At 39.6% G+C, this 25496-nt stretch overlaps 1 protein-coding gene across 6 annotated transcripts in view; it reads left to right on the top strand.

Annotated features, from left to right (window-relative positions):
• Positions 1-923: 923 nt before the first annotated feature.
• The window catches only part of CUNH8orf34 (chromosome unknown C8orf34 homolog), a 149726-nt gene continuing 125153 nt past the window's right edge, over positions 924-25496 (top strand). The window contains exons 1-2 of one of the 6 annotated variants that reach the window (XM_054285175.1): positions 924-1436; positions 24986-25133. In XM_054285175.1, the coding sequence (XP_054141150.1) occupies positions 1368-1436; positions 24986-25133 (217 nt within the window). In that variant the 5' untranslated portion in view covers positions 924-1367. Of the gene's footprint in view, positions 1442-1944; positions 2001-4717; positions 4781-24985; positions 25134-25496 lie in introns of those variants that run through there. The other 5 variants (XM_054285171.1, XM_054285176.1, XM_054285173.1 and 2 more) reach the window with 5 other exon arrangements.

Here is a 25496-nt window from a genome sequence, read left to right as displayed (position 1 = left end):
GCGGTTTCTGAATCAGGAGATGCTTGTACTCTCACATTTGCAGAACACTGCTTGATGGGGAACAGGCAGCCTGATTCAGCAGATGTGCTGAATGCTCCCAATACTCTTCAAAGCTGTTTTGTATCTTTTAAAAAGTCCTTATTAGAAAAAGGTATATTTTTTTAACCAAACAGTTTAATGTTAGTACAGCAGAATCAGTTATTGCAGAAGAACAGAAGTGTTCTTTCCCCAAGAAACATGCTTTTGTTTATTCTTCTCTAAATAGAGGGAGAAAAAAAAATCTGGTTATGATCCTGCTTCCAGAAATGGGGGGATACTGATTACTTGAAGACAGAATAATTCTTTGAGGTACCCATTAACTCACTACTTTCTGAAGCCAGCTGATTATTTCTTACTTGCTCCATCGCGCCCTTGGCTGCTTGCTGGAACTCAATACAACCTACGACCAGGATGCACCTGCATAGCTACTTCAATTATTCCATTAAAATGCTGATTGGAAATTTCATTGGCATCTTAAGAAAGGTAGCATTTTAAGATTTAAAGATAATTGAAACAGAAATTAAGGAAAAGCGCTGGCTGCAGCCCTTGCGTCCCCCTTCCCTGCTGGCAGCGCGACTCGTTTCACTCCTCCGCGACCTTCCCCAGCTGAAGTTTTCGCGTGCGGCTCAGGTGCCTCACGCCGGGCGGCCCGCGGCGCTCACCCCGCCCGGGGCACCGGAGCCAGGTGGGGGCCCCGCAAGCGTCGGCGGGGAGGGGGGGCTGCGGCTCCGCCGGGGGCAAGCCTGTCGCCGGGCGGGCAGGGGAGCGGCGGCGGCAGAGCAGCCCCCGCCTCCCGCCCGCTCTCCTCCCCCTTCCCCCGCTCCCGCCTTTTGTGCGCCGAGCTCGGGCGTCAACGGGCGCCGGCGGCCGCGGAGCTGACAGGAGCCCGCGGCTATCGGCCTCGGCAGCGGCGCTGTGGCGAGGGCGGCAGCGCTGAGCCGCGGCCGCTCCCGTCACCAAGGCGCTGCCTGGCACAGAAACACAGACAGAGACGGACTGACAGACACACGCAGCGCGGAGCGGCGCGGGCTCGGGGGCCGCCTTTGTAGCTCCTCTCCTCCCTGCACCATGCTCCGCTCCAGGTAGCACCCGCCCGCTGCTCCCTGAGGGCTGCCAGCCCCGCGCCCGGCTAAGCGGGCGACTGGCACCCGGTTCCTTCCCCGCCCCCAGTTACCTGAGTTAGCTCCGTCCCGGGCACTTCGGCAGCGCCTCCGCCCTCTCCCGCTGTGGCAGCCCTTGTGCGGCGGGGGAGTGAGCCGCCAGCAGCCGGAGGGACTGCAGCCGCCGCCGGGGGAGACGAGCTCAAGCCGCCGCCCCCGGAGCTCTTCATGGCGTCTCACCAGCAGACGAGGATCCAAGCCTACCTGGAGAAGAATAAGATCGGTCCCCTCTTCGAGGTAAGGTGCGCTCTTGCCGGCCGGCTCCTGCGCGGTGGGGGCGGGGGTGTCCCCACGATGGCCGCGGCCCCCCGCGCAGCCCAGGTGAACGCAGGGGCGAGGATGAGTTTGAGGCGCAGCTTCGGCTCTGCCGGCACCCCTCAGCCAGTCCTGCCGCCCCGCACCACGCGTGTGCCCTCGTGTCCCTCCTCCGAGCGCCGGAGCTCCCCACAGCCCTCCCTTCCCGGCTATCCCGAGGCTGTGCCCCGCTTCTTCGCCCCACCACGATCCCGCGCGGGTCGTCAAACAGGTGCCCGTCCGCCCTCCCGCCCGCGGCCCGAGTCCCCGGGGCCGCCCCCGCGGCGCTGCCGCCTCCCCCCGGCGGCCACGGGACAGCGGCCCGGCCCCGCCGTCCGGCCGCGGGGAGCCGCGGACCGAGCGCGCACCCGCCGTGCGCTGTGAGGGGAGGCGGCGCTTCCAACCCGCGGCGGCTCCTGAGCGGCAGCGCTGAGCGCCGGGCGCCGCACGGCCCGGGGCGAGCTCCCGGGCGCTGCCCCTCCGTGACCGGCCAGCGGTGAGGGACAGGTGGGTGCCTCCCACCGGGAAACACACCCTCTGCACCGAGCGCTCGGAAGGAACTCTGTCCTGCGAAAAGTCCGTGTCGATGGTGTTTTCTGAAATTTTTATCTGCAGCCACACGCCGTGTTTTTGCTAGAGATTTAACGTTTTCTTACAGCGATGCACTTGCAGGGATTTGTAGATGCAGAGATGTGCATATTTTACTATTTCAGTACATAAGCTGTGAATACTTAGAATTTGAAAGGATGCTAGAGCAATCGTGATTATTACCATTTTATCATCCTGTTTCTCATGCAGTTTTAAACATCAAAATGCACATATATTATGCACTGCACTCTGGCAGTGTTATCACAAGGCACAAGTCTTTTTTCAGTATTTAACTTGTTCTCTATCAAGCTTACTATGTATGAAATCTCTCATTCTGGTGGGGTGGACGCCTCGTCTTCAGTGTATATTTTACCACCCTCCATGAGAAAGGTTCAAATTTTGTTAGAAAATTGTTCGCTAATGGTCTGTTTTTATATTTTTTGTGTGCATAGGCTGTTGAAATAGACTGTGCTGGTTCAGTGCTAGCAGTATTAGATGTTTTTATTTTGCAATAAATAAAGTCACATTTGATGGAACAGTAACTGGATACTAGGGAATAGCAGGTGATTTTTCTAGTTAAGAAATTGAATAAAAATGGAAACATTTGTGTGGTTCAATTCCTGAATAAAATTCTGTTCAATCAGCTGTGTTGCTAGCTCTAAGTACGTAACTGACTCTCGTTTATTTCAGTGGGGATTCAGTGCTTTGGGGTTGTTCAAGGGTTAGGCCCTTGACAGCTCTCATTTTCTTCTAAATTTCTTTAACCCATAGGTTTACACATTAAAATTCAAGTGAACCACTTGGCATCTCTGTTCTGAGTCACTGTGTTCTAACCTAGTTTCTCTGTAGTATAAGATGCTTGTCTCTGTTTGGATTCTTGTAGGATGTTTCAGTTATCAATAGTGGAGAGAAAGATTAAGAAGTTGTATTTGTTTCAGCATTTCTCGTATCACCACATATTTCACTAACCTTTGTAATGTAGGAATTTCATTCAGAATCTGTGAAAGGCTCTTTGCATAACTGTGCAGGCTGTCTACAGGTTCTTGGTGCACTCATGTATACCAGGAAGACTTTTTGGTGTGAAATCTACTTACACCTGAATACTAGTGACTGGTTTTAAGATCTAGGGGTATAACATTCCTGCAGCTGTTTACAGTTATTTTAATCCATTACACTGGGAAGAAGAAGATCATAATTCCTATCTCCTCTACTTCCTGACTGGCCATTTAAAATCTACCTGCATATTTAATTTTTTGATGTACTTTTTGTTCTCAACAGTTTATTGAAGATCTGCGGCCTGTGCTTGATCTTGTAGTCCTTAAAAAAAGACAGGTATTTGAAGTTGATGGGAGTTGATCAAAGACTATGCAGAGATGAATCTTGTACTCTACACTAGTATTACTATTAGATGTGCTTTGTGGTGTTTCAAGAATGCCATGGGTTCACAGGCAGATGTAGTCACTAACACGTTAGTTTTTCACGTGTCTAAAAGTTCTGACACGTTTCAAAATGAGACCTGTGCTTGCTCTTTCATCCAGGAATAGCTAGCATTTTCTTCTACTGCTTCTGGTTTGGATGCTAATTAACTGTCACTTGTCATGAATGACAGCCATCTTTTTTTTTTTTTTCAGGGTGTACTAATTTTCTAATAGCAACTCAGAACAGAGTGGACTTGGATTCAGTTTTCTCCCATGTTATCTGCTGAGGAGGTTGTGACTATAATTGCTCAATATATGCTTCAAGTCAACATTTTAGGGAGTGCATGAAATAAAAGTGGGTAGCTGAGGGCAGTCACAGGAAGGAAAGGCAGGGAGAGAGGACCTGTGAGCTTTCTGAGATGAGGGCAGGGATATGATGCATAAAGAGATGGTATTTCATACTTGCATAATGAATAATCACTGATCAGAGGGACTTTACACCATTGATTTTAGACAATTACAAAGGCACAGAATGCTAAGGGGTGGAACAGTTGGCACTGTACTGAAGGTGAAGTACAATTCCACTGCATTACAGTTAAGAGCAGTAATTGCTCTTGCTAGTAGGTCATTGTGTTCCAGTACCCTGGTTGTGTGTCTTTTCTCCATGCTGTCCTGTATTTGTGACCTGTTACAGTGGTCAGGGGTTTTGTACTTCATTAACCAGCAGTACCTATTTATTTAAGAACATCTTTGCTGAAGTTTTGTGTGGTTTGACACTTGAATTATATTCCTAATTTGTGAAAGAGAAGTGTTCAAGAGAAGTGCTGACACATGAGATGCAGGAAGACCTTAGGCTCTGCCTTGGTTAGAAAGTTTTTCCTCCTCTGTAAAGAAATGTGAGGAGTAACCACCTGGAGAAAGAATTAATGAGCTTAAGCTGACTCAGCAGGCATTGGTCTTCTACTGACTACCAGTATCTGTTAACACATAGTAGGAAACCCTATCCACTCAGCTATGAATGTTTACTCAGCCCAGATTCACTTGATTCCAAACATTTTTACAAGGTAGATTCTTATTATGGGTTAGAGGTGGGAAGGAAGGTGGGTGGGAATTACTGTGTGCATCTGAGACTGTGTCAGCTTTGAGATTTGAGACAGGTTGCAAAACAACTTTGATGCTGCAGCCTCATTTTCCCTTTTGAATGTAGGTCCCCAAGTCATGGCTTTTCAGAGCTGTTACTTCTATACCATCTCATCTTTCAGGTGTCCAAGAGTTTTGCAGGTAAGATTGCTGTGAACCTATAATGCAGCCTCTGAATGCCCCAGGGCATGCAGGTCTTGTTAGTGCTGACAGTAAGGTCTTAAGTTGACCCCTTATATTCTGTCAGGCTTCATGAGCATCCTTATCCTGTTTTGTGTAGTTTTTGTGTGTTTGGGTTTCTTGTCTTTTTTCCTTTGGTTTTGAAAGCTTAGACACCTTTCTGTAAGAGATTGTTGGCATCTGAGAACACTGTGGTTAGACAACGAGTTTAGATTTGAGGAATGCCCTTCAGAAATGCCTCTTTTCTGGGAGTTTCGTGGTAACACATACCATGGCACTACCTGATTTTTTTTTAGATTCCTTTTTTTTTTCACATTGACTTGGAATGTAACAAGAATTCTAAATATGAATTATTTCTGTGATGAAGCATCACTGTTGTTTTTTTTATTCCATCTTTCTAAAATGTGAACAGGAGGTATGTGCCTAAAATTGGCTAGGACAGAGTATTCAGAATCAGCACCCACTCATTTCTGTCTGAGTGAAGTATTGACCCACTTTGCATTTCAAGCATCCAATCCAACAAGTTCTTTTTGTGTGCTAATAATCTCAATGAATAATCTTGCTGCCTGTATCCATACATCTATTCTTCTGTACAAGTGTATCTCTTTAGCATCCAGTTGTGCTCTCATTTGGGCAACCTGACACTTAGTTTTTGTGATTTTGAAAGCTGGATAAGCACTCTTGAGAACAGATTGCAATAAATCTTCAAGAGCTCTGAGATAAATTTAGTGTTTTGGATTTTTTTTTTTCTAGAACTGCAGCTAAAAAGCATCCAGCAGGTACATTGTTGTTATGCAAACCCAAGAACTGTAATTTCTTCGAGTTATAAAAAGCCAAAATAACTCTTCTCAAAGTAGACATGCCAAACTCCTGTTACTTAAGATTTTTTTTCTCCAAGTAATGTGGGGTTAGAACTGTAATTTTTATTTCAAACAACACAAAGGTTTCGTAATACCACCCCTAGGTTGTTTTTTTCTTTCTTTAGGACGCATAATTACTAAAGCAAATACAATGGGAAGCTGTTCTTTTTTTTTTTTTTTTTTAATCTATGATGGTTTTTCTTTTCCTAAATGAAATAGCATTATTGGTGTATATTATGCAGTGGTGTCAATTATTTAAGTAAAATAACTACACTTTACTACACTTTTCACTTAAACGTTGGCCTGTTTGGTGATGAGCACTATCTACAGTGCATCTTATGACTGACTTAGTCAAAGTTTGGTGATGAATTTTGGAGTTTTGGACTGTCTTCTGAAGCAATGTTTACCCTTGGTTCTTAAATACACAAAGGTAGATACTGTCAACTTGAATGTCTAATTAACCAGTTCATAATTTCTCACAGTATAAAATTATGTTTCAAGGTGCAATATCTGCAATTTGAATGATAGGGGTGAGCTTAGAGAATTGTTTTCTTTTGAGGTTGCTCAAAACCTCAAAATTTTGAGTATTTTGGCATTATACGTAATGGGTTAGATTCTGTTACTAGGGTGAAAGGGCCTGTATTATGGATTACAGAAATGTATTTAGTGAAGCATTTGATTTCAAGCAGCTATATGGAGCCTTTGAAAGGCTGAGTTTTTCAGTACTTAGACATCACAAGGATTATTTTAGGCACTAACTGATTAGTCAGTGGCATTGTTTCAGCCTGGCAGTTCCTGTTGCAGCGAAGCCAGTATTAGCTGTTTTTCAAATAATGTGTGGAAACCAGCAGTGATCCAGAAATGCTGCAGTCTTATACAGTATGGGATAGGGAATCACAATCAAGTTCTAATTTTTATTTTTGTTTGTGCCTGTTACAGTAAGGTGTTATTGTAGCCTTAATGTGCACTGGAGTAAAAGACCTATTTAAGGGGAATGTAAGTCAAAGGGAAAAATGGTGTAGAGATGTCCTTTGCATTTTTGAGAATTCATCATATATTCTCATACTTGTCTTAGATAACTTTAAGGGAAAACAAATGAAAGAACCTAATTAAAACTACAGACACACTCTTTTCCATTAACAAACAGTTCCATAAGCAATGGCTTTATGCTTATTACTTACCTTTTGTGGTGACCAACAGGAGGCAAATGTCAGAAATTTCCCTGTGGTTGAGGCAGTCATAATTCTACTCTTCCATGTAATCTAAGATTAAGAAAAAAATGTTTCTGAAGGAGGAAAATGATACTATCTTGCTACCTGACTAGTTAATCTCTCAGCATTTAAAAGGAGTTGCATTTTTGTGATGTTTACTCCTCTGGGAACTTGTTTGAAGTTAGTTGAAGACTTTAAAAGCATATTGGAAAAAGACAGTGAAAGAGATCATAGGTACAGGTGTGCACTTGAGTGGCCAAGAACATAGATAGCAATCACATAAACCTCATTTCCATAGTGCTTGAAATGGAAAAGTGGGCTCTCTTAATTGCTTTCTCAATTGTTTTTTTTTTTTTTTTTTTTTTTTTAGTTCTTTGGCAACAGACACAGAAATAAATAAAAATCCAAGTAGTAGTTAAATTGGAGGCATTGTATCTAAAATACAGAATGATAAGGTAAAAGTACCATAGCAGCATCCTTTTGTTATGTTAAGTTTTAATATTTTTAAAGTCTCAAAATGATGATTTCTTTGTTTCTTGAGAAGGGGAGCAGAAGGCATAAATATCTTGCATCAAAAAATACCTGGGAAAATGAGAAGTAGTTCTTGCTTGAGTTGGTCTCACCATCATGTATCAGCAAATACATGATGGCTGCTCAATGGTAAGGTATAAAGCTAGCAGATATGATATTGATTTTTTTTCTGGTAACCTGTCTAATAATTAATCAGTCTGAATCAAAATAAGCCCATTACTACTGGTCTTCTTTCTTTTTTTTATCACATTATGAAATATCTTCAAAGTTTTGGATTACATTAACAGTATTGAAGTAAGTTCTTCAATTGTTTGTTTTTTCTTTTGGTTAGTCCAGTCGTTTTGGTACAACAGATCAATGTTAAGTGGCAAATATAAACTAAAATACTTTGATGGTTTTAACTCAGCCTATAATTTTTTCCAACATGTTCTTTGCTGTTACTTATCTATGCTTTTCCAAGTGGGCCAGATAGTATCCATACTGTAGAGTAAGCACAGTCTCAGCCTTCTGAGACTGTTTGGGAGCGTCTGGGAGGGAAGGGAGCAGTGAGTACCTTAACCAGCATTTCTGCCACACGTGATGTCCTGTTTTACTGTTCTGGAGCACTTGGGTTTCCTAGTTGTCTGCTTTATCATGGCATCACTAAAAAGCAACACCTAGACATACACCTGTTATTAGTGTTCCATATTTTAAAAGTGTTACTTAGTAAATGGAAGCTAGAAACATAATATTTAAATTGAGTTAGAAACATAATATTTGAGAGTATTTTTAATATCATGTTCTTTTACAATTTGCATCTTACTTTGAATGTCTAGTCAATATTCTTTCCTTCTTTCCCCAATATATTTTATTTTCACTTGTGTCTTTTTATTTGTCTTATTTATGCAAACACAGAAGTGGGGACTAATTTCTCATTTTCAATTGTCTAACGATTATTTAGAGTTTTTTCATACAGTGATTTTTTATATATTTTTAAAAATCTTATGGTATTCTGTTTTTCTGAGAAAGCATATGTGTTTTTGTATGAAGGAAGGATAGAGATACTTTTTTACCTCTGGACTACAAGAGGTGTCTGGAAGCATTTTTATGTTCACCAATTTTTGGAACAAATTCTACCCAAACACTTGGGTGTCTGTAATTACTCAGACAAAAACGAGGTGTTCTTTCTTGTATTGGGTATTATCCCCCTTGCACAGATGCACACTTTTTCTCCTAAGAAATGTCATATGAGCTGTGAAGTATGGCAGAAGGAGAGGTTCTATGTTAAGGGTCTCCTCTGCCTGAAACCATAACCTAGATATGGTTAAAAACCAGTGAAAGCAAGAGCATTTTCAAATGCAGTTGTTAGGAAACCCTTGGGCTCCTGCCTAAAGCAGTGGGCTGTCTCACACATTACTAAAGGCGATGAAAGGCAGCACACAGCTGATAGGAGAAACGAGGATTACAGATTTTCATCCTTGGACACAGGTAAAGATCATGATCACTTGAAATGCACACCTGTGCCTTTGCCAAGACCACCCAACATCCAAATCTGCTCTTAGTAGAGAGGGTAATAATATCCTTTAAAAAGGCTTGAAACAGACACATTTTTGATGGCCTTAACTTTTATGTCAGGCCCTGTATGCTGTGCCAATTCTCCTTTTTCTACTCAGTTTCACTGAATACTTATTTTTAGTTCCATCTATAAATGTTCAGGCAGAGTCGTTTGTCCGTAGTTATGATGCCCCTCTGGTTTTGCTCTTCTGTTGATTTGGGCAGTTTTCTTCCCTTATTCACATAAAATTCAAACATTATCTTTGCCTTAAACGTGGAGTTTCCAGTGAAACACCTCAGATTTTGGCATATATATATTGTATATAGCACTATGAGGAGATGTGTTACAATGATGAGAGGTGCACATACAAAATGAAGAATGCATGTGCATAAATAGAAGGCTATTTTACATTAGCCACCTCTTAAAAAAAAATCTGTTCAGACAGAGAGTGGAAACTTTTAATTGTGTATTTAAATAAACATCCTTTCTCCTTCCTCATTTTCCAGCTCTCTGCAATATTCAATAAATGAAATCACACTATTCATAAATTATATTCCTCTACAGTGTCTGGTACAATATACTTACTGTACAATAGCTCTTTTGTTGGCTTTTGTAGGAGCTGCTTTCTGGGGCAGGAATCATGAAAGTTTGTGTCTTTCAACTGTGTTGGAGCCTTTTTAATTGAATCTTTCCTCCTCTCATAGTTTGTTTTACTCCAGACACTCTGATGGTTTAGTATTCAGAACTATGGGCTATGAGGCTGATTTAATAGCCTGTTGTTGCAGGTCCTGTTAATCTTCATTTCTGGCTGCACATTCCTGCTGTCCTTGTTCCAGAACTGGTGGTTGTGTCATGTTACAGTTACCCAGTTTGGGAATATGAAATAGAAGAAAATGAAGTCTACAAAGAAGTGAAAATTGTTCAGTAGGCTGAGCTCAGTGGGTCACCACGTAGGCTGATGGGGAATGTGTCATTGCCTTGGGAGAGAAAATGTAGGTGGCCTGAGGGTGAAGGAGGGAGGGAAGGGCAACTGCTTTTCTCCAGTAGCAAGCTACTAGGTGGGCATGAGAGATCTGCAAAGCTTGTGTGCTTGTTAGCTTTGTATGGATCTTGTCTTTTAAAGGTGCAGTTCCCCATAGGTTGGGGGAATGTCGTGGAGCTCAGTTGATTCTGTGAAGGAGCAGAAAGGTGAATTGAATAATTAGGGAGGACGGCTGAACAAATTAGAAGGAAACAGACCATACGAATACACCGAGTGTGAGAGTGAGAAAGGACAGGAAATGGGAGGGGGTAGGATGAAAAACAATTAATGCTATATTGGCAGCATGTTCTTTTTCTTTTCTGTTATATTTTTATAATCTAATCTTAATCTGTCAAATGGTTACTTGGAATCGGTACTTTCTTTTTTTAAAGAAAGGTTCTAATGGTGGTGGTTGCTAAGAGTATAACCAAAGAGTGAGAAAGACAGGGAAAATATAACTTACTATATATAAGAGTATGTATGTTTTGCAGTGGCTGACTCACACCTCTAGTACTTGATCTTGGATGTATTTCTTAGGCATGGATTTGCCAGAGAGTTAAATTAGGTGTCCTTAGCACCACTATTAATACTGGCTCCTGTACCATGAGCTCCTTCATTGAGAAGGAGCTGCACTCCAATTTGACAGGCATTGTGCCTCTGCTGACATTTGTATGAATGGAGAGGTAAACAGATTGTGATTGTGAAATATTCCTCTGGTTGGGTATCTCTATCAAAAAAAAAAATTCTGAATGAACGTAAGTTCCATGTTGCTTTAGGTGCACTAGTGCAGGAAAGCTGCTCTGTATTGTTGATAACAGAGTTCATCCTATAAGCCTAAATAAGTGGAAGAAGTCTCTTCTGGAGACATGAGAGATGGTTTACAGAATCTGGAGACTTGATAGATGGTTCACAGAATCTGGAGACATGAGAGATGATTCATAGAACTGAAAAGGAAGGGTAGTTTCAGCTGTAGGTGACCTTTGAAGAGAACCTGTGGAAGCAATTATGCATAGGCCAGTTAGAAAGGGAAAAAGTTTATGGTGCAGACTCTGTGATAGTTTTGTAAAGATGGAAGTGGGGGCTTTTGTGCAATTAAGGATATTATTTCATTTGAAGGAGAAGAAAAGAGAGATGGGATCATTTCCATGATTGAGTGTACTGAGATTTCTCAGCCTGAAATGTGTGTGCATGTGGCTGCTCTATGAAATGCATACAGGCACTCTGAGTCATTGGGACAGGCCTGAGAATCCCGTGTGTGCTGGACAGAGATCCCATGTAAATGTGGCAGGTGTTGTGTGTTCCGGTTCAGACACATTGTGTTAATTGCAGTGTCCATTGCATGTATGACACGCTCAATACACCCAGTGCAGCCTGAGTGCTCATCCTCCTAAGGATTCTGAAGAGCCTTGTCCTTCCTACATAGTGAGGACAAAGCAGAGATATTCAGGGAAATGCAAGTGGGGAACACCAAGGTTTGCACATGCAGAAATTCCTCTGGTGTGCCATATGAGCCACCACCCATATTTGTGCTGATGACATACTTTTGCGTGACATAGAAACACCAGTTAAAAAATTAAAAAAGGTGTTTCAGAGCTCCTCCTAAGTGTGTCATGGTTCAGAATAATGCCATTAGATAGTAATGCCTGTAGTCTAATACAAAGTGTAAGACAATGAAGCTATTTGCAGACAGAAGCTGGATGTAGACTTACCAATAAGGAACAATGCAGAGATAAACACAAAAAGAAGACTAAATTGCTAGAGTAACAGATTTAATCTTGATTTCTTATTCCCTGGAGGAGGAATACCTGAAAGAAAAAGACAGCAGGGGAGAAAAAGAAACTCAAGAGAAATTATTTCATTCTATGTTTCCCTGTGATAATAGAAAAAACGATAAGAAAAATAAAGTTGGCCAGAATGAAGATCCACTCAACATGTAAACACTGAAAAAAAGTTAACTAGTAAAGAGAGGAAATAAAATATATAGTAGTTAGGATACTAAAATGGTTGTCAGTTATGTGGCTACATTCCTTCTCTTGCTGATGTTGTCCTGCTGCATTATTATGTATTACTTTGTGCTTGTGTTTCCCCTTTCTTTGTCTTGTTTGTCTGCATAGAGCCTGCAAACCCCACTGGCTCCCACAGTCTTCACATGGTTTAGGAGTTTTAACAGCAAGGCTCATTATGGTCTTTCTGCATTCTCTTCTTTCTTTGTGTTGCCTCAGTGCCTGGTAGTGCTATTAATCCCATTAATTGGTGTCACACAATCAAGAAAAAATGGATTTCTCCCTCCTTCTCCACTGCTCAGTGTGGCAATTCAGAGCTCTGACAAGACTCAAGGCTGCAGCGCAGTCCATGTGAGCATGCTGTATTCCCACAGGGAGCCCTGCTGCAGTTGGTGAGACCCTGATTTACAAGAGGAAGGTCTTCGCTCATAGCCAGGCAGATGTAGCATAATGTTAAATAAAGAGCAATCAGATCATCAGGAAACTTTAATTGGGCAATCGCTGTCAGGGTTGGGAAGTTACTTTGCAGTCTCGGAAACAAACAAAATGTACATCAGTGACTCACAGACATTGTTTTCTAAATAAAAAAATTAGAAAATCAAATTAAGAATGCTTTAAAATAGCTCTACAGCTCCAAAACCTTATCATCATCTAAAATAACTCAAATTTCAGCTTCTAGAAATTAAGTGATTTTTAGTTGCCTAAGCCATTGCAGTCTTGATGGTAGAAGTGTCTGATGAGAAATGATGGGCCTAACTCCAGTTCTAGGTATAATTCAATTATCTGTCCTTAATTACTGTTGCTACCCACAGAAAGTCTCCAATTGTTAGTACAGTAGTACCTCTTTAAATATCCACCTCAGGCTCTAGCTTTCTTGTAAAATATAGACCTTTAGTGCTTTGTTTGAAAACCTGAGCCAGAGGACAGACAGCTCCTTTATGTTACAGGTTGTGTCCCTGGTAGGCTAGTGTCATGGTGACTAAATCCATGTGACAGTTTATATGGGGGAGATAATCAAAGTGCAAATGACACTTTCAAGAGACATATCAGTTCTGTGTAAGTGTTGAAGTTACCTTGTTTGTGCTAGAAAGTGATAGTAAGTTGATCCATATGATATAATGATTAGTACTCAGATTTTTTTATGTCTTTAAAATAATTTTTTCTGGTACTTTTTCTTTCAGGAAAAATATATTCATTAGCTTGTGGTTTTGGTACACAGAGACTGATGATATTTTTTTTCTTATTTCATAATTACACTTTGTGTTAATGGCTTTAATGTTGCCAGCGTATGTGTAGTTTAGCTAATCTGTAATTTACAGAGTGGAAAGTGTATCCAGTTTATGTAAGCTAGTATTTATTTAGCTGTCCCCCTTATCTCAGACCTGTTTTATTTGTGGGCATGATAGAAGTGTCAGCCTTAAGCCAGTGCAGCCAATGCACTTGGTCTCAGAGGTCAAACAGTGGTGTCCAACATCCTCTCATTTCAGAGCCTTTTTTTTGCAGCTTGGTACTGACACAGTTCTCTATTTTCAACTGCTCTTTAGAGCTACTGTGAGTTCTTTCACATTACTTCCTTAGGTGAGGTTTTTTAAGGACTTGGGCATGCAAGTTAGTTCTAATGGAACAAATAATGGCATTAGACCTCTCTTCTGTTAAAGATGTGCCTGGATGTAATCCTACTGTATGTGGTCAACAGAGTTTGGTATTTTTCCTCATATAGGTCAACTGTATGTTCACTTTGGGTCATCAGTTGTCTTTTGTTGAAGAATTCTTTTCTGGGCATGATTATAGAACATCCTTCCTCTAAGGAGGAAGTGTCTTGTCTGAAGGAGGTTTTCCAGTGACTGTTTCTGTATGGGGATGGCTTCTTCCTCATGGTGCTTTGCAATGGGCAATACAATTGTGGAAAGTAGGGAAGTAGAGTGAGAGGCTTTAGTCTCTTCTGATAGTGATCAGATCTCTCTCTTTGTTTTGTGACATCTAAATGCACTTGTGCACTGGTTAAGCTTTTGTTTCCCTTTTCTTTGTGACTTTGGGTGAAAAAAGAGCATTCAAGTAACAGTTCTACAGTTCCACGCCGGATGATGTAGTTGTGTCTAGTTACAGGGAATTGATTTTTGGTTGTGGAAAAAAGTTCATGCAGGACTGTCCTGATACGCATGTTAAGATTGAATTTTTGACATTTCATACTGCAGGATTAAAATAAAATATAGTATTTCGTAAATGAACAAAGCTAAATATTATTTAGATATCTGTGCTGTTCTGATTATGACTACTGAATTATGCCTGATACTTTGTTTTTCCATGCCTTCTGGGGAATACAGTTGTATCTTTTTTCAGGGTACATTTCAAGGTGTTCAAACAGTATGTAAAATATTACCCTTCCTATATGTAGTTAAATCAATTGTCTGCTGCAAATCTATTATCTTAATATTGTATTTTCATCTTCTGCCTGTAGCAAGGAAACGGTACCCTACCTATTGTGACAGAAATTCTCCTGGCATATTTCAAAGGAGACCTGCCTGATGAGTTTTGAGTCTTCTTCCAAGGCAGCACACAGCCAGTAAATGAGGTGAACAAGTAAATCTGAGGAGAGACATTCTCGGGCCATGCATTTTCAGCAGGGTCATCTTGGTGCCTGCTTTGCAAGCATAGGTTTTCTGTCATAGGAGCAGCCAGCTGGGCAGCGTGGTGTTCATCTTCAGCAGGTGGTGTCATCTCCTGGGCTCAGACCTCAGCCTTGCCAGGTGTGTGTGTGTTTTGAAACCTCCACCCTGAAGGGCCCCTTTTCTGGGGGAACCCCAGACAGCAGCCTGGAAGTGCGTCCCCAAATTGCAGCCATTTTTAGATGGAGACAAACAGTGACTGTATCTTCTCAGGACTGAGGCAGAGCAATGAACCTGGTAGTGCCAGGAGGAAGCAGTTTGGGAACCCTGGAAAGGTGCTGGAACCATGTAGAGCATGGTACCTCTGCACTCAGTGTTAACGTTTTCTTTTCTGTGTAATTTTGCCACTGTGTCTCTCCTGCCTGATTCTTCACAGTTCATACTGCATTCTAAACCTGTATACTTCCAGCCTGCTGCAGTGTATAGGTCAAAATGGACACCTGCACGTCTTTTTCCATTTTTCATAGTCTGACTATGATTGGATCTTCATTCTCAGAAGTTTCTTCACCTTAAGTAGCAGAAATATCTATTTAAATTTGACTTGAAATGAAGAGATAATCCATGAAGGCAAAAAATGTTAGAAATCTGTCAGAACTTTGCAAAAAATGTTAAGAGAAAAGAAAATCATTGAAGCAATTTTTTTGTCATCTTGGTTGCTTATGAGGAAAATCATAGAGGTATTTTGGCTTAACTGATGGATGACAGAAGTCCATATGGAAGCTATTGGAGGTGGATTTTGCTTCCAGTTGGACTGGAATTATTAAGGTGTCTTCCTGGTTGGGGCTGAAGATAGATTCAGGTACACTGATATCTTTTAGAAATGAAATAGTTGCCAGTATTGTGTGGTAACATTTAATAGATGATAGTACATAAAATGGAGGAAGATCAGTCAATATTTATTTTTTCATTAGTTACCATAGTTATTTATATATTTACTAGAATATTATTCATTCCTGCATTTATAATTAAGTTTTGTTATATCTGTGGACTGATAACTTCTGCATGGCAAAAGATTCTTGTATTCTTGCAATAAAGAGACCAATTATTTCCAATTTCATTGTGGGTTTTGCTTTTTTTTTTTCCCCAAATAGCAAAGTTCAAGTGTGTTAATTAAGAAAAAGCTTAATCTATACTTAAGTGGACACTGGTTGAAATAACTTAATATAAAAGTGTTACTTGTAATAGTAAAAAGATTTTCCAGTTGCAATTAGAGAAGCACTGAGTATAAGCAGTGTTGAACCAGACTGAACTTGACTAAGTGTTCTCAAAAGATTTGAGAACTTGCAGAGGGTCTGCAGTGGTGGTTACCCTGACGAGATGCTGCACATCTTGTGTCACCTGTGACAGGGAAATCAGTGTGACCTTTCCTGTGGGGGGGGGGAATAGGATACAAGTAGTTTTAAGTGAATCAAGCAACTGCTTACATGTGAAATAATAATCTATTTGTCTTCTAAAAATGCTATGTTAAAAGCAGTTATTATTATTTAAGGAGTTCCAGGCACAATTGCAGTATATAAATTTTACAAGTATAAAAAAAACCTCTTTGTGTTTTGCTGTGGTGAAAACTAATTTCCAGATTTTTCCATGGCAATAAATTCTGACCTTTCCAGTTGAGAAATCTCTGTTGTATTGTTGCATATTAAACATTCAGATCTATTTAAAAAGCATATTACAACATTGGTATGAAATCTTAGGAGACCAAGTCAATCTCTCACAGGTAAATAACAAGAAATTAAGATGTGTATCTGAATAGATATTAATCTATTCAAAGTGTATGAATAAAGGTTGTAATTATAATGCATATTGCTCATAGTTGTTTGGTTGCTGCACAAAAAGAACTTTTCCAAATGCCAGGATTTTAGTAATTTCTAACAATCAGGGAGCATGTAGTAACTTCTTTGACATTTGTTTAGTGAACATTACTGGAGCAGACTTAGCGTTAATTTTTGTAGGCATCTAAAGTCAAGGTAATTAAATCTGTGTAAGAACTTCCCCACTCTGGACTCTGGTAACTCACATTCTCCATTTTGTGTCTCTGTAATTGCTGGTTATTATTTGAAGTTCCATGTAATAGTTTAAAAATTCTTGGTCGAGATTAAAAAAAATATGACTGCAATTTTTTTAGTAACCTTAATGCATAGAAGTTACACAGGATATTTAATAACTTTGACTATAAACATTGGTCAGTAGAATGTTTTAAAACATCGTCTCACATTTATCTTTCTGTAGAATTTGAATAAATCTAATGGTGTAGTAATGCAAATTACTGGAGGAGTGTTTGGGAGGAGAAAGAAAAGCACCTGGGAGGTGTGGTGGTTGTTGCACACATTTTTAAAATGTGTTATTATCAAAGTTTTCCATAGTATGCAATTGAAAGGATTTCCATCAATCTTCAAAATATTAATTTAACTTTTTTTTTTTTTGTTGGCTTCCAGAAAGAAGTGTTTGTAATTCTAAAGTCACAGAGCAGTGATCTAATTCATCAAAACATTTTAAGCACGTGCATAGCTTTGTAATTATTTACTTCTCAGGCATAAAGAATATCTAAGCTTAAGGGCTTTTGCTGAGTCAACTCCTTAATATACTAACTGTTTTTTCATATATGGCCTTCTCCTGATCACCACTCAGAAACCCTTGATAATCCTTTCTATAGTGGTATTGTACTGGGCCTAACAGGGACTGGATTTTCTTCACACCAGGCCTGTATGTTGATGTATTTCACATTTGTCACTGAATCAGTGTTGGTACACCAGCCTTTTAGCTGTTGCTTAGCAGTGATTGCACAGGCTTAAGGCTTTTTCTGTTCTCCTCTCTGTCCACCAGCAAGCAGGCCCGGGGGGGATGATGGATTGGGCGGGGACACACCTGGAACAGCTGACCCAACCTGGGCAAAGAGATATTCCTTACCATATAGTTTCATGCTCACTAATTAAACCTGGGGAGTAAATGTTCTGAAATATCTGTTGCTTGCAGACTGGCAAGTGGGAGGTGGTGTGTGATTGCCTTGGTGTCACTTGTTCTTTGATTTTGGTTTTTTTCCTTCTCTCCTTCCTGTGGTTATTAAGCTGTCTTTATCTTGACCCATTAATTTTTCTTGGTTTTATTCTTTTCATTTTTTTCCCCATCCCACTGAGGATGGGAATGAACAAGTGGTTGGTGTGTGCTTGGCTGCTGGTTGGGGTCAGCCTAGCAGAGGTGGCCACAAAAATACCTGCTACTTCAGTTTCTAGCATTACCCTTCCTCAAAAACGTGTCAGACAGGTTGAAGCTAAGTCAGTGTAGCTCAAACTGGAAATACAATGTGATTTTTTTTTTTAACAGTTGCAGTAATGAGTCATTGCACATGGTGGAACAAGTGATTTCAATTTAGACCTTGAAATTGAAAGGAGATTACTTCAGCTGATCAGAGAAAGATCAGCTCCAGCCTATTGAGTTAGCTTTTAGGTAAGGCAGTGATGTGCAGTCAATGCTGTTTTATGCCTGTAATTTAAGTCCAGGTTGTAATAGTCTTTCCTAGTTTTTATCTACGAGTATTTCTTTTGATGTAAATCCTACAGGCCTTTCAGAAAACCTGCAGTTTTCATTTTCTTTGGCTGAACTGTGAAGTGCATGCCTTGAGGGCAGAATTTCAGTGGTTGATAGAGTGGATGGAAACTGAGGAAGTCTTCTGAATTACGCTTCAGGGGAACCTAACGGTGTTTCTGCAATAACATGAACTACCCTTATTTGATAAATCCTTGCTAAGTTAAGATAATGATATGGTAGGCATAATTCCACAAGAGTGAGATTGTCATGCAGAGATACAGAATTGCAGAAAGAAGTAAAAGCTATCATAGGAAATCTTTGTGATTCGAAAACTAAACGATGGGAGAAAACATGATAACTGTTACCATGATTGGCATCTCTGAGAGCATGTCTTAAACCTTTTCTTCTTCTACAGAGAATTATTTAATGTTTTAGAGTAACCTGGTAGCAGTGACTTCTCTCTCTCCCATTTAAGCATTCCAAGAACAGCATTCTTGGAATGCTTAAATGGGAGAAAGGAAATATTTCAATAAAGCCACAGATTGAAGGTGTTTGAAGCTATTTTGTGAATTCAGAAGTGGTAAAATAGATTAGGGACAATGATATTCGAAATACTAAGATTAGGAGAGGAAAAAACCTCAAAGGATAAATAAGTGAAAAGATGCAGCAAGAGGTTCAGATAGATATTGCATGTTATAATGTGTGTGGTGGAGTTTGATAAAGTGTCATGAACTTACTCAGTGAAACTTTGAAATTGTCCAGCAGACCCCATGCACTCCTCAGTAAGATCAATGATGCATATTTTATCAAGTATTACATGCATGAGTTGGAATTATTTCAGATAGAGCTAGTTCATCTGAGTCAGGGAACTGATAATATGATCCGCAAAGGATTTATAGTGGAACAAGTCTGCTGTTTCCATTCTGCTCTCCAGAGTCCCCCTAAAAACTTGGTTGGTAACATAGCCCCCCAAATTGGTCTTTTCTTATTGAATTGGTACAGATATTTAGTAGATGAAAACTTAAGAAAGACAGCTATTCAATGATGTTTGTTTCCAGACTTCCTCCTGTTATTCTCACTCTGTGAAATGTTACCTGCGCCACTAGTCCCATACCTTAGATTTCCCCAACAATGTACCTTTAGGGGAATTTTCTTTGCACCAAAGCATCAGAACCACCATATCAGCTTTGTACTTTCATTTTACTTCTATGTCCAAAGTAATTTCCCTGTGGGTTGTGTTTCCATGCTGTGTACTACGGTCTTGTGATATTAAATTTAACTGCACAGCTGTCTGAAATGGTATCAATCAGGTTTTGAAGAAGGAACGTGTTAATTGAAAATTTTTTAGTCAATTCCTGGTAAAAATCTGAATATTTTCATGAGCAAGCTGAATAGGACTACTATTTGCTCTCAACTGTTATTCTACTATGATGAGTTTGAAGTAAATAGTATGGTACAGACATATGGATTTTATTTATGTTGAAATTTGTGTAGGATTAAATTATTTTATAGGGAGATGTGATGATAATTTAATGAACATAAAATATGTTGAAGTCCATTTCGTTCCTAGTTTATAATGTGATTCTACTACTTTTATTTAAAAATTGCTCAAGAATATTTTAAGCCTGGCTGTTTTCCAAAGGAAGAATGCTGGTATTTTTCATTAATTTCCATAGAAAATAATCTTTTTCTGGTAGAAGCAGTCATTTAAGCAGTCATTTCTGCTCTCATTTAAGAATTTCAGACTCCTAATTTAGTCAGTAAGAATAATGTTAAAATATACTTTAAAACAATTATTTGTTTTTGTTTCCTTGCTTTGTTACTGCAGTAATCAGAATGGAATTCTAACAAAAAAGTATCAGTCATTAAAAAGTTTCTTAAACCTACTGTCCTTCCACAAATTTTCCCTCCATTTTGTTTCTTCTTTGTTTACTTACAGCCTGTATGAAGGGGTTAGCAAGTCTAAATTGAGATGTCCAAGTGTCCAAGCTTCACTGTAGTCAATGCATATATCTCCAATAACTCAGTGGAGCCAGGAGAGCAGTTCTCCTTATCCTAAGTGGACATGCTCTGGCTGGTCAGCTGGGAGACATCTAGCCCCTCATGACTTCTTTATTGACAAAGTCACTATTGACATCACTGTGAAGACTTGCTGTATTTAATTGTATTTGAACTTCTAATTTAATCCATGAAAGCAAGAGAGTAACCCAGCCAGAATCTGTGAATGCTGTGCCAGAGTCTATAAAGTCTGTACAGTTAAAATGTGATTGTTGTGTAGTTACCATTACCAGTCACAGGGCAAGATAGAATGTCTCTTAATTAACTTAATAACCTGATAGGTACATTTAGACAGGGCTAATTAGGACTTTCTTGCAATTGGGCTTACGATTAATAGACTGTGAAGACTGTTTCATTTGTATTAAATGCCTGGAAAGTTACAAGGAAATAAAAATTTGAGCCTTCATTGAATAAGTAATAGAGTACCTCAGGATAGGAAAATAGTGAAAGATATAAAGAATTCTTTATAAAATATTGCTTATAAATTCTGTATATTCTTTATAAATAATTAATATATTAAACCACTACTTCAGACCCGGTGTTTTTTTCAAGATCTTTTGCAGCCTCATCATTCACGTGCATGAATCTCCCTTGGAAATGTCCACAAATGAACTTAAACAAGTTGCTGATTTTTAAACAGTTTTAGTAACATAGTTCAATAAAACTAGTTAATGTAGGAGCATTTGAAGATAGCTTTACAAACTATGAAGAAAGGAGAACTGATTTGCACAGTGCTAGGTAAAATCCATGAAGCGGTTCACTGAAAGAGCTAATATCACTATCCTGTTCTTTCTCATTCTGCCCTTAGACGAGGCAGAGCCTAATTTGGGGCAGTATAATTGGGAAGCATTAGTAACTGATGTATTAATCAGAGTGCTCTAGTCTGTAGTAACCATGGAAGTTTCCTCTGGCCCCTTTTCTGTGCTCCAGTGTGTCTCAAGGGTGCAGAGGGAATTCATAATTACTGACTTCTGAACAGCTTCTTCTTCACTTGTTACACAGCTGGGAGGAAGAGACTGTGTGGAGTCCACTGATAGAAAAGAGAAAGGGACGTGGAGTGAAAGGAAGACATGGCAGTAGAAAGGAGATAGGAAGGGAGAGATTATGAGTAGTAAGCAGTTCATTTGGCAGCATGGAGACCCAATCTGCCATGGCTTTTTATTTGTTGTTATAAGGCACATTGTGCGTAGAACAACAGACTTGCCTTATTTGAATTGTAGAAAACTTAGAAATTTGAGCTAAAATGTGAAAAGTATTATTAATATTTTTAAGAGACTTATCTTTAGATGTGTTGCGTTTTTGTTTTTATGAAGAGTTGAAACTTACCTGATGATTTGTTAATGAAAAAATGAATCTCTGTTTCAATGATCTTGTGCCATTTTTGTTCTGCTTTTAATGCAGAGGCGTCTTCAGTGAGACTAGTTGGTCTTTTCCCTTTTCTTTTTCTTGTGAAACCTTGCCTACTTAGCACATTGTGAGTCAGAGCAGACTGCTGTTAACCAAAAAGGAATATTTTTGTACCTTGGATGCTTTAGTTTTTTCTTATTTAATACATTCTTTTTTTAGAGACATTTCAAACATGTGAAAGTATATTTAGAGTACCATGTAGTATGTTATTCCTACTGTCTATTAAGATGTCACCCGAGCAACAGATGAGGTCATTAAATAAGCTTTTGATCATTTAATCAGAAGTTTAAGTTAGCTTTGCTACAGAATGGTGCTTTAGTTGACATTCCTAATATGTAATATCTTTTCACCTCCACAGAAGTATGTGTTTTTACTTAAAAATTAGGTGAGCACTATGTGCAGTTAATGTTGGTGAAGCTTTGTGCTTTTTTCTTGTTGGGTTGCTTGGGTTTGGCTTTATTCTTGTTTTTGTTGCCCCTCCAACCTCCCACCTCATGGCATAGCCAAGCAACTGAATGCAGGCAGTGAGCATATTTCCATGTAATTGCCAATTTGCTGGGGATGAAAAAAATCTCAAAGGAAACGTGAGCTTGAAGAGGACAGGTTGAGAGGTGAGCAGATGGAGTTGTGTCCCTTGATGAAACTGGTAGAAACTGGATGAAACTGGTAATTGTGTCCCTTGGCAGAAACTGGTAGAAGGGCAGAGGCAGTGAGGGTCATGGAGCTGTGATCCTATTTCTGGGATGTCTGGCAGTGTGTGAGGCAGAAGGATATGGAAGAGAGATAACACCTTCAGCATGTGAATGTGAATTTCCACAGAGTATATGTCTGAAGCTATTGTTCCTAGAGTGGAGGTGTTCTCTGCACTTTGTCAGAGTTCAGGAACTTTCCAGGAACTCCATGTAAAGTGGTAAATTGGAGACCACTTCCAAACCTTTCTTGAAGCAGCTTAAGAAGTAGATTCCTAACAGTTTCTTTTCTCCCCTTTTGCAGTGGAATACTTGTAGAGTTTGGTCTTCCTTAAATGGCAGATTTTATAACCTGAGTTGCCTTTGTGTTCATTTTAAGTTGCATTTACTTTTAATGACATTTCTGAGAGTGCTTGAGGCAAATCAGTTTGAGGCTTATTACACAAATAAGTAGGTCTTTTCTGAACTTCACGCTCTTCAGTTTATGAGGATTTCAGCAATGTTATATATTTTTCTTTTTTTTTTCACTTTAGGTGTACAGGATTGGTACAACACATTTGTTATTCCAGATAAAAGTAGTGTCTATCTGCAGTTCTTTATAATTTTCTAACTGCTGTCTCAGAATAGGACTGATTATTCTCTTGGACAGCACAGATCTCCATATGACTTGGGTCTTATTATCAATATAAGAATAGGTACAAAAAGTGGTCCTTTTTAATAGAACCTAGTTTCACATCACCTTGGCCTTTAGGTTTTTCGCTACATCTCAGTAGAGGTAAGGAATCCTGTATTCAGTTTTATTTTATTAGATGCATTTCTGTTACTTAAAGACCATTTCTTCCTGCTACAAGCAGATCAGTTATGGCAACAATCTAGTAGCATTTTTTGTACATTGGTATGTAAGCACTCTAAAATTTCTCATTTTTCTGTTTTACCTTTTCCAATACTATGTTAATATTGCAATGTATTACTAATCTAAGACAAAAAAAATTTTCAAACCATGATTCTGAGAAATTATTTAAATTAAAAGTCAGCTGTAACAGATTGGCACTTTTCCTTTGGTAATAGAATCCTCTCCAGTGGAATTACTACAGCTATTGTGGTCCATTACAAGCACTAGGTTACATCTTCCCATTGTCACTAATTCTGCATTTCGACAGGGAAAAGAATAAAGGTTTGCTGTTAGTGTTGCCAAGCAACTAAAATATGAATTACTGCAATTCCAGAATTTTTCTTGTATGATGTATATCGGAGGGTTTCTCCTACCTTGGTAAGAGGCAGTCCAGATGAAGTTAAGCTTCATAGCTCCAACAATTCTAAGATTAGTAAGTAGCTTAATTTCTTCCTGTTTAGTTCCAGTTCAAAACCAGAGACAGCCAGGGTTTTTCATTTCACTGAGGATAAGTATCAGAAATGGCATCACAGAAGATTGTGTCTTAACAAGAAATGTGGGCAGATGGGGCATATTTTCTCCTTTTTGTGGACAAAGAGAACTTGCTATGCCTTAGTAATCCTGTGTGCAGTTATTCATGTTTGCTGCTATTTGGTGTACTTCCTCTGAAGTACCTTTTCCCAACACACTTAATTGATGGTAATGCTAAGTAACTACTGGCATTTGAAAAAAAATTTATTACATGAAAGTATGTGGAAAAGATGACGTAGTGCTAGAATTAAGTGCATGTAAGTTGTGTTAAGGTTTATACTTGGGAAAAGGTGAAGAGAGGATACGTGCTCTGAATAACTTAGTTGTTTTGGGTTGTTTATTTTTATTTTGTTGTACATTCCTTTAATTTTTTACTTCTGTGGAGCTTTTTCATTTTGCAGCAGCGGCCACAGATCTCCTGTAGAACTAAATGGGTTTCAGGGTCACCTCACCTGCCCTGAGTCGTTCATTTCCTCTCAGAGCACATGCGCACAGCACAGCCACAGCTTCTTTCTGGATTCCTAATGTGTTTTATGCCTAGGAAGCCAGAAAGAACCCCAGCAGCAATAATGGAGAATGTTTCTTTTTCTGCAGCCCTGCACAGCCAAGGTGCAGAGCAGCAGTTGGATAGCACCAATGCATGGCAAAGAAGATGCTTTCCTGTTGACTTCGTCTTTATATCCATATCTGCAACAATGTAATAAAATATTTCTTTATTTCTATATTATAGTGTTTTTGAGGATTTGCTTTAAAAAACATCTACTTGTTTGATCAGACCTTGGAGTTCCCAGATATGAATGCATATTTGAACCAGACAATTGTTCTGTATTTGGATGAGATGAAAATTCACAAACTTTCCTGAATCTCCAATTTCGAATGAGAAGCAGCTTAGACGTATTGGTCAGAGAAGAGCTATTTGCAGCTCTGAAGAGGTCCTGGTTCTGAGTGGTTAAATGGACAGCATTGCTGTTTGGGATAAATTTGAACAGGTAGCAGGGATTGGCTTTTTTAACCTGTGTTCAGGTGGATAAGAGACTGCATAGGCTGAGAACACTTCCGATATGAGCACTTCATAGGACCAAAATAGCAGTAGTTTGAGGAGGTGGATGTTCCAGCTGTTGTCTTCAAATTTGAAAACAAACCTTTCCTTTATAAATGCTCATTTTCTTTTGGCAAATACAAGATTAGTTTGGGTGCAATATCTCACTAATTTTTTGTTTTGGCTTAATTTCCTAAAGGAGTTGATGACCAAGCTGATAACGGAGACACCTGACCAGCCAATCCCATTTCTAATTGATCATCTTCAGTCCAAGCAGGGAAACCGTGGTCAGCTTCAGAGAACATTGTCTGGCTCTGCTGCCCTCTGGGCAGAGAGTGAAACCTCAGGTATGTTCTGTGTGCTGGAAAGGGCTGGTCTCCAGTATAACCTCCCCACACTTGTGTCCATGATTTCCTGGATGCACATGTACCTACTGAACAGGTACTGCTTTATGGTTTTGAGCATGCAGAATAAATCCTGTTTATCTAGCAGATACTGAATTTAATATACATTGCTGTCTGTCAGCACAGCCTAGGTATATATCATGTGAATATGCATCAGAGTTACAGAATGGAAACATCCCAGTCTCAGTGAGAGAGGTTCCCTTGCTGTCCTCTTTCTTTGTTTTCTTTTTCCCTCCCATGGTGTATTTGTACTTGAGATTAAACACTATTGAGATATTTTCTTTAATAATACATGTTTTTATATAC

Source organism: Melozone crissalis, unplaced genomic scaffold (assembly GCF_028551555.1).
Source record: "Melozone crissalis strain CALT ecotype California unplaced genomic scaffold, PUWL_Pcris_2 ptg000042l_1, whole genome shotgun sequence".
NCBI classification, from domain to species: Eukaryota; Metazoa; Chordata; class Aves; order Passeriformes; family Passerellidae; genus Melozone; species Melozone crissalis.
The sequence above is the reverse complement of the archived record's forward strand: the minus strand, read 5'-3'. Positions and strand labels throughout refer to the sequence as shown.